Source organism: Rhopalosiphum maidis, chromosome 1, assembly GCF_003676215.2.
Source record: "Rhopalosiphum maidis isolate BTI-1 chromosome 1, ASM367621v3, whole genome shotgun sequence".
Taxonomy (NCBI): domain Eukaryota; kingdom Metazoa; phylum Arthropoda; class Insecta; order Hemiptera; family Aphididae; genus Rhopalosiphum; species Rhopalosiphum maidis.
The window spans coordinates 38,182,292-38,195,310 of NC_040877.1; the positions used below are offsets into that span (position 1 = coordinate 38,182,292).

Sequence of the window (13,019 nt, forward strand, 5' to 3'; positions counted from 1 at the left end):
TTTTACCCAAGAAAAGAGCTTAATTTTATTAAAATAACTAATAATAATAAAACCAAATTGATTACTTAAATTATTTAAACGTATTTATGCAAACTTACTATCTAAAGTTATGTATAATTTTCATTTATACTTATTTTTTTTTTTTTATTTTGCTGATTATTTTGAAAAGTGTTCAGAGTTTGTTACTATCAACTAAATCCAATTTACTAACAATAATCACCTTTAAAGTTGAAATGTAAAGTATTTATTCTACTATATAAAGTATTTTTAGACACGCATAAAAAAAGAACATAGATTATTTTAAAACCATTACAATCATTGCTCCGCTCAGAAACTAAAATTTAATGAATTTTTAACTAAGAAATTTTGCAAATTTTTGTAATTTTGATACATTTTGTAAAAATATATACCATAAATGCTTATAACAAAAAAGCCGGGACGTTATATTTTTTATAACTTTTAATCGGAATAAGACCAACTTAGAGGAATTTCGTATTAAATGTTCAATTTTTTCAATTAATAAAAAAAAAATTTCATGAATATGTATATAATTTATATTTATAAGATTAATTTTTATTGTTGATTTTTGTAACTATCATGATATTTTTGATATTTCAATTATTTTATCATATTGAAAAAAAAAAAATTAAATTATCAAATTTCGAGCTTTCACATAAATTATGTTGTTTATTTAGAGTTCCATTGTTCGTGTTTGTGACAGGGACCAGATATATACCAGAATAGTGATGTTACATACACGCTACTTATTAAGAGTTACTATATTATATGTTTTATAATTCTTTTATCAAAAAGAATATCCGCACAGTTAAATACCTTAAAAAATATTACGTAAATAATAACAATCTACCACTAACACTATATCACCTAAGATCGCTTTTGGAGATGGTTTTATAATCATTTGATGCTACTCTATTGTAACAGGTAAAAGTATAAATATTATCCTTATGACCAGCAAAACATAAATTAATAATTCATGAGAATAAAAATAAGCTGTTTCGGAAAAGTGGACACTACATAATATATTAACGGTACGGTTAAAATTTACAATTAAAGTGTACCTACGCGTTATATGGATATCAGTCATGGTTTTCTTCTGGAAGTTAATTGGTTTTTTTTCTTTTAGTAACTTTGGTGCTCTTCATTCGTGGTATGATATTTATATAAATGTGAATGTGACGTATTTATTAATACAATATGTGATGTTTAATCGTTGATTTTTAACATTAATAATTATATAGGTATAGGACATAGACACATAGGTACGTTGTAAAAAAATAATATATGTCAGGTCATTATACGGTATGTCGATGTAAACACTCGATAACTTATTTACGCCGGAGTGCTGGATAGTAGTGAGTAATAACGTAGTATTAATTCGGTTTATTTGTAATCCAGGCAGTACACCTATTTAACAATACTGAATACGACAATACCTTAATATTTATTAACTAACAAATTATGTGGTATACCTCAAGGGCCTACTCAATAACTCATGATCTTTAATATATATATATAAACTAGATAAATGATTTTAATACCTATGTATTATTTGTTGTAAAACAACTCATTATACAGACAATTCAGTACTTTTTGTTGACATTTAAAAATAGCTATGTAAAATTTAAATATCTTAAAATGACTTATATTTTAACACATTACATACCTACCCAGAACTTGTAACAAATGAATTAATATTAATAATGTACGCTTTACTTTTTTAGTATTATAAGAAAATTAAAATAGTAATAAATGTATCAAGTATAAATAAAATCTATAGAAAATTAGGTTATTTATATATGGCAAGGCTCTAATGAAATAATCAAACAACTAAAGACATATTATAAAAAATAATACAAAATAGAATATCAAAAATTATTCCTAAAAAAAAAAACAAAACAAGTATCACTACCAGTAAAAAACTGTGCCTACTTAATGTTATTAAAAATCTTTTCATTTTTAAAATCAAACATAAATATAATATTGGACAATTATCTATCATAATTGTACCAACCGTATACAGAAAACTCACATGATTCACATAATTTATATTTATAAATAGTGTAGGTCCAAAAATAATAATATATTTTTATTAGGCATTGAATAAAATAACTATTTCTAGATTCTTAAACAAATAAATTACTTATAATTTGGTTATTGCACGAATAAAATATTGATGATATTAAAAAAAAAATAGTTCAATTCAAGTACTTATATAAATATTTAATATTGAAGAATGAAGGCTTAAGGTAATTTTAACTTTGTTAGTTTATTGTTGTATATTTAGTTGTTTTTAAAAAATCGAAGTAAACGATGTATAAAAAATTATATTTTCAGTAAAGTAAGATGACTATAAGTATTAATAATTATTAATTGCTTAATAGTAATTTGTGTGTGTGTGTGTGTGGGGGGGGGGGGTAAATGTGTTTCAAATAAATATTTACACAAATCATACCCAATACGCATTTTATTACAAATTTCGAAGTCATGGGTTAAACGAACCTAGTTTTCCGCTGTATATATTTTTGATGATTAAATATAAATATGTTTTCAGGACTAATAATTATCTTTATGATGTTTTATATGTTACTTAATATTAATTGATTTGAGTTAAAATTCAGGTTATGTATGTATATACATGTATTATATGTATACGCATATTTGTATGAAGTAATACGCACGTACGTATATTATGTTTTAGTTATAATTGATGTATTACATTGTAGTACTGACTTTCTTTAGTTTTTTCCGGTATTGGAAATTAATGTTTGAATCGTGTTACTAGAAGACATATATATAGTACATACTACATTATATAAGTACTTACTGTGTAATTTTATTATTCGATTTTATAATTATTATTTATTAATATACAAATAATATTTTATAAAATGTTACCTATATAAGTACACAATCTATAAAATTATTACTATATTCATTAATATTTTCTCATGAAAAATAAAAGAAACATACGTAGCATATATTCTATGATTAATAATGTTGCTTTTGAATAAATGTAATGATACAGTCCATGCAAGTGAGTAAGTGACCTGGTGGTATTTGTATGCATTGTATAGAACTATAGACATATAGTCTAATAATATTGTATAATACACATTGAATAGTATGAAAACGAAAATCATTAAGATGTATTTAAATTTAGTTTATTATTTTATTTGACGTTAAAACCAACACGATTTCGCAATAAATAATATTAAAATTAGTAGGTAATTAAAATCTGGATATTATTATCCCATGAAAGTTACTTTCGAGTACCTTCCAGTTGACAGAATTTTTCTAACAACTAGTATTTAATTTAATTTTCTGAACTTAGCTTAATAGAATATACAGATAACGTTATTTCATTCTGAATAAATACATAATATGTTAATAAGTATCCAGTCTTAAGAACTAAGAACATAATTAATAAAATGTTTGATTAAATTGAATAAATACGCTCACTTACTACCTATTATCGAATGCGGATATTCTTATTATAATTATAGTGAATTAAAGTCGGTCACTTTAATATTATTATGCTGACATTCTAAAATATACATAACTTTACTAGTGTTACGTTTATTTTAATATTTTTATTTTTATAATATGTAACTTTATGCATTACATACGTAGTAAAAGTTGTAATTTATATGTTTATTCCGATGATATATTTAACTAAAGGAGAAAAATATCTGCTTTATTTTTATTATTATATATTATCCAGTATATATAGTATACGCGTATGTAAATACGTCTTATAATTTATCACTCATTATAGTTACACGTTAAATCAAACCACTTGTGTTACATCATATCATCATATTATATCTACCCACATTTATTTTTAATATTGTTAGTTCTATATTTCTTACCGATGGTTATTTTAGGATAAAGAGATATTGTAGCGGAAAATATGCCTATAAGAACTCATTTGTCAGGAAAATTATTGTATTTATTTTATAATTCTGTGCAACATGGTCATTAGGCCATTTAAGTTCAAATTATAATCATAAGTATTACATAATATAAGGATAATTACAATATGTACAAAGTACTTAATTCTTAAATAACTTTGAAAATGTTGGATAGACTTCTTATATGATTTCGTGATTGATCGAGAGATTTGGATAAGAATACATGCAGGGAATCTTGGTTAACCACCTGTCTTTGTGTGTTGTAGGCCGTAGGTGTAGGGTTCAGTTGAAAATTTAAAACATGTTTGACTATAAGACTGATACCATATAACTGACGTAGGTGAGAAGTTCTTTTCTGATAATAACTGTACGAGTATGACTAATATAAGTAAATTAAATTAAATAAAAATATTATAGATTTTGTTTGACTTTAAAAATTTTAACAATAAAATTACCTAAATGTATCAGACCTAAAATGTGTGTATAATAGAAAAAGGTGTAAGAAATTTGTGTCGGTAGCAAAGGGTCTAGAAAGTTTATAGTGCCGTTGCTAAAAAAAAATGCATCAGTAAAGTTTATTACTTAGTTATTTATATCAATACTTTTATAGTGATTAGTAAGTAGCTATATTTAATAATTTGATAATATAATATAGAATTTAACTTTCAAGCAATAATACGGTTACAAGATATTAACAATAATAAGTATGAGTATAAGTATAATAATATTTGTAGATAAATTATAAATAGCATAGGTATATGCATAATGTAAATTTTACACATATATATATATATATATATTATACACAATTATACATGTAATTTTACAAGGTGTAATACAAAAAAATCGAATGAATTCAAACTTAAATCTATTGGTAGTATTTACATTAAGTTGTATGTGGTATTTTTACCAAAATTATTCCTACCTATTTTATTATTTTTACTAATAGAAAAATAAATAAATTATAGTTGGTATAGTAGGTAATATAAAAATAATATTAAAAAATATCCTTAGAAATAGAAGCTGTCATATCCTATTTATGTGTTCTAAATCGTAGTTAGTCGTATAGGTATAGTGATTTATTATTGAAATGAAAATTGAATACATACATTTAAAACTTATTAAACTTACTGCACGTATATATGCATATACACAAAAGTGAGCTTCCCATTTTTTTAAATTTAGTTTTTTAGTTGTAGATTTCGTATCGTTGTATGTCAAGAGTGCAAGACTAGAGTTAGATTTAATTTACGGTATTATGAGTTCAAATGTTAGTTGTAACACATAGGTATCGTGTATACATTATTATACTATGAGAACAATCAAATGAAAAATTTCAATTGTTTATAACCTTAAAATATTTTGTTGAATTTTCATTCATTGTAATAATTTTTGTGATTAAATTCATAAAATTACGCATCTACATAATTTTAGTTCAATAATAAATGTAATGTCCATTGTATATTAACAACTAATATAATATTATTATGATGTTTCTCACTCTGGGAGGTATTACATGAAAACTTTTTTTTGTTTATTATTTATTATATTATTGTTATGTATGTGAGAATGTTTAGGATTTAACCAGTAAGGTTATCAAGATAATTAATTTATACTGCAGTAGTATTGTGTAAATAAAAATTTTATATTAATAATGTGAAAATAACCTGTGGAGTAAGCAAGATTTTTCTGATAACATCTTTGATTAATTTGAATATGGTAGTTAAGTATAATAATATGTAATAAAAGTCTAGGGATCTAAACATGAAAAAGAGATCGAATGGTTAAGATATTTTTGTGTAGGAAAAAGGAACATCCACAAAATTGCGACAGGTCTAATACACCCATTGTTTATTTTTTATTTTTGACTATTCTACTTCAACTATTAGGGTGCACGTTATTACATATTACCTACTTATTCTCATATTATTAGTTATTACTAAATACTATTGCTTGCAGTGAAATACCTACCAGTAAAATGTTTCCGACAAAATATATTTATATTGTTTATTATTTCTATAAATACGTTCTTTGACTATCATAAAATTACTACTAAAACGCAGTTACAAACATAGTAAGTTAATTATTTGTATATGCGAGCTTATATCCATATAATAATAAACTATAACTATGTTAATACGCAATACACTAATATGTTCCATCACATTGAAATTAATTATTTAATAAAAAGTCATTTGCCTGGTTTTTAGGACTATATAAAAAATATTTTTAGCATTTATCTGTTTTTATTTATTAATTTGAAGTATGTATTTACATATTTTCGGAGTTGACGATATCATTACAGTATGTAGTTTAATAATTAGTGCACAACATATTCGGGATTTCTTTTATTATCCTTTAAAGAAAATAAACTTTTTTTTATTGACGTCCCATCATTTTTCGCATTTTTAAATGTTATAAGCTTCCTGAGTATTATAGATTTAAGTTTACTATACAACAATATTATATATATGTATATATACATCACATACTCACTTCCATACATTATCAATTTAATATGGTTAATAGGTATGAACCAAAACATTAACAATTATGGTACGGTCCATAATAATGTTTAAGTTACTCGGCAAGAAGTATATTGATAATACAGTTCGTGTACGCCGCAGGTACTAACCAGCCAATAATATACCTATATTTTAGTTAATTTAGTGTCTGCAATTTAATGGTCGTCTACCGCACGACCAAGTGGGACTATTAAACAATCGGTGCTGCGTTTTGTTTTCGTTCGAATAACCCAATCACCCCGCCGTGAGAACTAATGTATTCCGCATGCACTGCAGTCGGCTTTCACTTTCCTTAGCATTTTTCGAGTTCGTGAGTAAAACGTAACTGGTTTTTAGTGTCGGGATTATGCAATTGTAGATAATATGCTGGTCTAGGCCGGGTCGGAGATCATGTGGTGCTCTCTTAACCGTCACGGTGATATGGCTTCTAAGCCCTAAGTCTAGCGAGACGCAGTGATCTGCTGAAACGCAAACCAGACGGCCGTTTATACGGTATAAACATGAAGTTCGTATCTGTGTGCCTAGTGTTGATGGTCGCCGCTCTTCGTGGAGGTAAGACAACTCGTACGCGATCAATATACGTTCGTATTACGAGATAATATTTTTATTACTACGATACCACTATTAAAGTGATATTCTACCGAAAATACAACAGTAAACCATGAAAGTTTTTAACGATAAAAAATGTTAATAATTATAATCATACGGCAGAAGTAAAAATAATGACTAAAAAAGGTAGTAAGCGTTTTTTATTTTTTATAATTGAAACGTTAAAATTAATCGACGTATAACATCAGATAGCTTTGTAAATTGGCATCGTTTTATTTTTTAATCAAAAATTTGCGTATGGTTATATTTAGTGTTTGCTAATCGGTACTATTTTATAATATTCGGTTTTAGGAATTATAACGCAGCTAATTATTATAGTTTAATGATTAGTTAATAACTTTCAAAAATATAACTAATATACTTTTGTTTAAAAACGAATTCAATTTATACGTTACATATACCTAGGTATAGAGTAGGTATAAGTAAACAATTTGAAAATGAATCCTATTAAATATTCAAACTTAAAAGTGGAGTTATTTTAGTAATGGTTTCTTTAAATATAAAAATAACGATGACATACTTTTAAGTTAATTTTTTTAAATAAGTTAAGTTATTTTAAATAATTGAATCTTAATGATTTTTTTATTAGAGAGTTAGATAAATCGTAATTTTTGATTTCACTTATTAACACCTAATAATAAAATACATTAATTAAATTTCCAAGAAAATAAAATAGTAAATTGTGAAAACTTAAAGTTTTTACTCGAGATCAAGAGAAATACAATTTTTTTTTATTACAAATACAACTTTTAAGAACTAGGTTTGGATTAAATATTTTGGTAGTGCATTTTAAACAGGAACTGATAATAAATAACCAGTTTTAAAATTAAACTTTAAATCATTGTGTTATTCCTAGAGTATCTTTATTCTTTAGTTACTAAATATTTACTTCAATATTTATTGCTTCCAATTATATTGATCACATTAATAATTTTTTTACGAGAGCATAATGCGTAATAACTACCTATAAAATATGTATAATATATATAATATACTATAGCACTACCATTAAACGGTCCTTGGAAAAATTTAATATTATTTTATTGATTTGTATTAAATGTTTCTATTTAAAAAATAAAATATAAGTATCTTTGAAAATCAACTTTACAGAGTGTAACCTCAATTTACTTAAAAGCAAGCAAATCCGGAAGTATATGTAATAGAAATGCTTGTTACAGCAATATCAAATCAATAAATATTACTAGTAGGCATCTACCACAATAATGACACGATTTATTAAGCATCTGCTGATTATTGGAATAATATTCCTTAATCATTTTTTGGGCAATTTAGAAAGTTTTTGTGGTTTTGTTTTTATTGTTGAAACAATAAAATAATGTTTAATTAATCACAGATACCTATATTATATTATTCAATTTCGAAAGTGATTTCTGATGTTCACACACATATTTTATTAGCATAAGAAGATTATGAAACATTCGTAAAAATGCGTACGATAAATTAATAAAAAAAAAACAGAAGAATAGTCGAACAATTAACGCATAGATTATTCACTTTAAAGGGCGGAGGACACATCCAAGAAAACTTTTCACTGTGACGTATAATTTATACGTTTCTAAAATGCTTACGTCAGAGATTAAATAATATAGTATGCGTGCGCGGGTGTGTGTCTGCCATGTGGTGTACAGAGTAGGTATATATATATCATTAACATCACCGCAGTCGTGTGTACGTTATAATACTTATACATCGTTAAAACAAATGGTTCGACCCGAGCACCTGACATATAACACAAACTGGGCCGAAATCGAATGACTTAGCAGCACGCACGCGCGCGTCTTCTACTAAGAACGATCCAATACTCGGCTGTAGAAAACATTAAAAATCTCACATTGACGACAAGGTAAGAGCAGTGACGTGTATAATAATCACTAGCTACTGTAGGGACTCGAGTAACGGGTCAAGTGATACTTGAGGTGTACGCTGATCATAGTATAAACACCGACAACGGTGTAAACAACGCACATCCGACTATACCATGTGAGGTCGGACGAGGGAAATACGGGACGGGTGAGTATAAAATTAGTTTGTTTTGACTTTTGTCCGCTTCGGAAGTCAGTATCATTCGGTGAAAAACTATAATATATCGTACGTGGAATAGGTCGAGAGGTCGCCACGTTCGGCCATGTATTTTCTATTTAGTATTTACTCTGTTTGACTGCGAGCGAGATCGATAAAGTGAATATAAAAACAGTATTTAATCGAAAACTGGGTCGGGTTAGGTTTAGAACGAGAGTTGCGCGACACGACTTTGTTACACGCAGGTACCCGATAATCAGTTAGTCAGTATGTCATTGTCATGTGATTAGTTTCGTGTAACAAACGCAAAGGAAAAAAAATATCAGACGGTTAGGTTAAACGCATGTACAAGAAAAAAAACTGGTTCTAAAAAATCATTACGGTTAATTGAACCCGTCTGACTATTATAAAATCGCGTTGGCTAACTATGATCGAAATTCACATAATAATTAAAACGTAATTTTGTAAATAACAACAACGATAGTAAACAAATAAACATGTAATAAAATATTAAACGCTTAATACTTATTTATCCTTAGCAATAAAATATGAGGGATAATTTACAAAAAATCAGGGGAAAATTAGTCTTTATGATGTATTATAGTAGATATCGAGTGTATCGCGTACCTCGTTATTGAGTAGGTAATCGTAATGAATAAATAATTGAATATGAAAAACGATATTGTACAGAGACATGGCTTATATTTCTAAGGATATTTTTAAATTTTAAATAATATTTAGGTACTTTGCTCTTAATAACTTATTTTTCTATAAGTAAAGATAGGTTATTTGTTAAAACAAATCGCATATATTTTATAGCAACAGTTATAATACTATTTCATATAATATAATTAACTATTATTAACTTATAAGTTTCAAGTTCCGACATCACTTACCTATGATACATTATATTATTAATTATTATACTATCATATAATGTATATAATGGTACATTATGAAAAATCTTATCAACGTTTTAAAAAAAATCAATGAAAATATTTAAAAAATATTATTGTATGTATAAAAAATAAAATTTATGGGAGACAAATTGAAAATTGAAAAATTATAAAATGAGCTCTAAATAAGCTAAAAATGTTTCGATCATCAATGTTGAAGGCGTGTTTTGGCAAAACATTGTGTTTAGTTAGTACTTACTACTTTGTGGGACCAACAGTGACAATTTCTTCATAATTTTTTTAATAAAAATAAAATAAAAAAAGAGTTATGGTAAATGGAAATGTTTAAGTTACATTAATCTTAAAAAAAAATTGATTTTATTATTTTGTTGTAATTAAAAAAAAAAATAAATATAAATACTTGACTTGAAATTTTCATCAATTATATAAATATATTAATATTATTAAAATTATAATTTTTTGAGATTGTATAATTTTCAAAATATTTTGGCTCTTCTTTATCTATTTAATAGATTTATTTTGAAATATTGGGTTTTTAATTTTAAATAATTTTTATAAATTTAATGAAGGTTCCTCATAAGTTGTACTTAAAGAGTTTTTAAAATATCAAAAATATATAATTAAAATTTCATAAGCATTTGAAATTTTAACAAAAAACATCAAAACCACGAATTTTGGATATTATTTATAGTTGAAAATATTATACACAATTTTCAGTTTTAATATTTAAAACTTGAACATTAAATACTTACTCATTGATATAGCCATAGAGGACATCTAACACATTTTAATCAGCAAAGCGAGTTTCCATTTTTTTTACCATTATTTTATATTAATTGTTATTAATATAAATATTTATGTTTATTTAGGTGTATTATCAGTATCAACAGAAAATAATTACAATGAACAAGAAGTTACGTTAGAAGATTTATCGAGTATTTCTAAAAGGCAAACAAATTTCCAAAATAATAATTTCAACCGACCACAAGTAAAATATTTCAAATACAAAATAATAATCAATTAGTTAATTTGTTTTATTTTTTTTTTTTAGATTCCGCAAGAATATTTTGAATTTACCCCACAAGCAAATTATGATGGAAATTTAGTACCAGAACAACCACAATTCGAACAACAAAATGCGCAACAACAAGTTTTTCTACAAGGGTAAAAATATTTAATTTTTTAAACAAAATTGTCAATATCATGGAAAATGTGTACTTTATGTTATTTTTAGATTACCATCTGATGTATTTCCCCCAACGACTACAACGACAAAATCGCCATTCACTGCTGAGCAAATTCGATTACAAGAAGAGTATTCGAGGAGGACACTAGTAGAACAGCAAACAGCGCTACTTAGATCTCGACAGAAGTTTTTAGCCCAACCACTTCAAACTCAACCTTCAGTGATCCCCGAACAACAGCCACTACAGCCACTGCAATTTATAGATCAAAATGGGCAAATACGCCAACAAAACTTAGGACTACAACAACAAAATTTTGCTCCTCAACAACAAGATTTAGTGTCGCAACAACAATCTGTTGCGTCTGTTTCAAATGATGAACCGTTTTCATACGCTCAAGTCCAATTTGGTCCAGTGACTAAACAAGCGGAAACAGTAGTCAGCCGACCAAAAGGTCAAAGATCTGTCTCGAGGCCCAGAACAAACTACGCAGTAGAACCTGCCACCCAACAAACAATAGACTACCCAGCAGTGGCTGCTGCAAATCCTGTACAGGTTAATAGTCGTCTACTTCAAAACGTGGTTTACATCCAGCCAAATGGTCAGATGTACAAAGCGATTGAAGATACCGAGCAAGTAGTACAGATTCCGCGAAAGAATAATTATTACCAAACGGTATCAGCGGTAACTTCCGGTCCCACAACCAGCGCCACGTCCATCACGCCTTTGACGTCGTCAACTACTACTGCGGATCCAGTTGAAGAAGAGCAAGTTATAATAATTCCTCGGCCTAAAAAACTCAATCAAAGGCCTAGACACGAAGGCCGAAAATCGAGTAGAGTACAACAACAGACGGTGAGAACTGAAAAACCTCAGCAGCAACAAGACCAACAACCGCAACAACAACAGTCATCCGAAGTGGAACCGGACAATTTTCTCACGTCGCTCCTGTCTAGGTTTCAGCAGACACAACCAGAGACAACAGTCGCAACTTTGCCCAAGTCGAGAGGTAGCACGAGGCCAAAAAGCGGTAACCGTTCTGGTACATCCAAATATTTGCCAGACAGAAATCAATTGCAGCTATTGCAATTTCCACACGAACTCAAAGCATTAAGTACTGCCGAACTCAAAGTGTTGCAAGACACGAGCGCGCAGATTGCTGCTGCAAACGACAAGTCTGTTGGTCAAAAACAGCTTCTTCAAAACACTCAGGTTACTGGTACTGAACCACCTTCTCCATCGCCATCCTCTGTACAACTCAACGAACGATTTATACTCGGAAATAGACCAGTGCCCATGCCCGTCGAACTCAGTGAACAACAGCGTCAGTTCCTAGCAGCTCAAGGTATTCGTCACTTGTACCGAGTGGATTACGATCAATCCGGAAATGAGTTACCACTGACTTATGTATTAGCACTGGATAATCGGCCCAAACTAGCAGAGCTAAGACAGAAACCCTGAACTTAACCTATAAAATATAAATGCTATAAAAAGTGCCTATTTATGTATTAAGTGTGTCTTAAATTATCATTATCATTATCATTATTTTTTGTAAATAATAGGTTAAATAAATAAAAGAAGTAAAACGTCTCTTGTTAATATTATTATTTTGTATTTTATAAATTAGATATAGCCACATTTTTTTATTTGTAACATTTTGACTTTTTTGAAATACAATAATTTATGATAACTATTTAAAAAAAGTGTATCTATCTTTAAAAAAAATATGATTTAAATACAACATTTAAGCATGAAATATATTTCTACAACAAAACCTCTGAGGTATTTCAAAATTAATTTTTTAAGAACTTA

The 13,019-nt window shown here is 27.4% G+C and overlaps 1 protein-coding gene across 1 annotated transcript; it reads left to right on the plus strand.

Moving 5' to 3' along the window:
• Positions 1 to 6,852: 6,852 nt before the first annotated feature.
• LOC113560955 (bromodomain-containing protein DDB_G0280777-like) lies at positions 6,853 to 12,793 on the plus strand. The gene is made up of 4 exons (XM_026967092.1): positions 6,853 to 7,009; positions 10,893 to 11,011; positions 11,075 to 11,187; positions 11,258 to 12,793. Exons 1-4 carry the CDS (start codon positions 6,958 to 6,960, stop codon positions 12,666 to 12,668), a joined length of 1,695 nt encoding a protein of 564 aa, XP_026822893.1. The 5' UTR covers positions 6,853 to 6,957; the 3' UTR covers positions 12,669 to 12,793.
• The last annotated feature ends 226 nt before the right edge of the window (positions 12,794 to 13,019 follow it).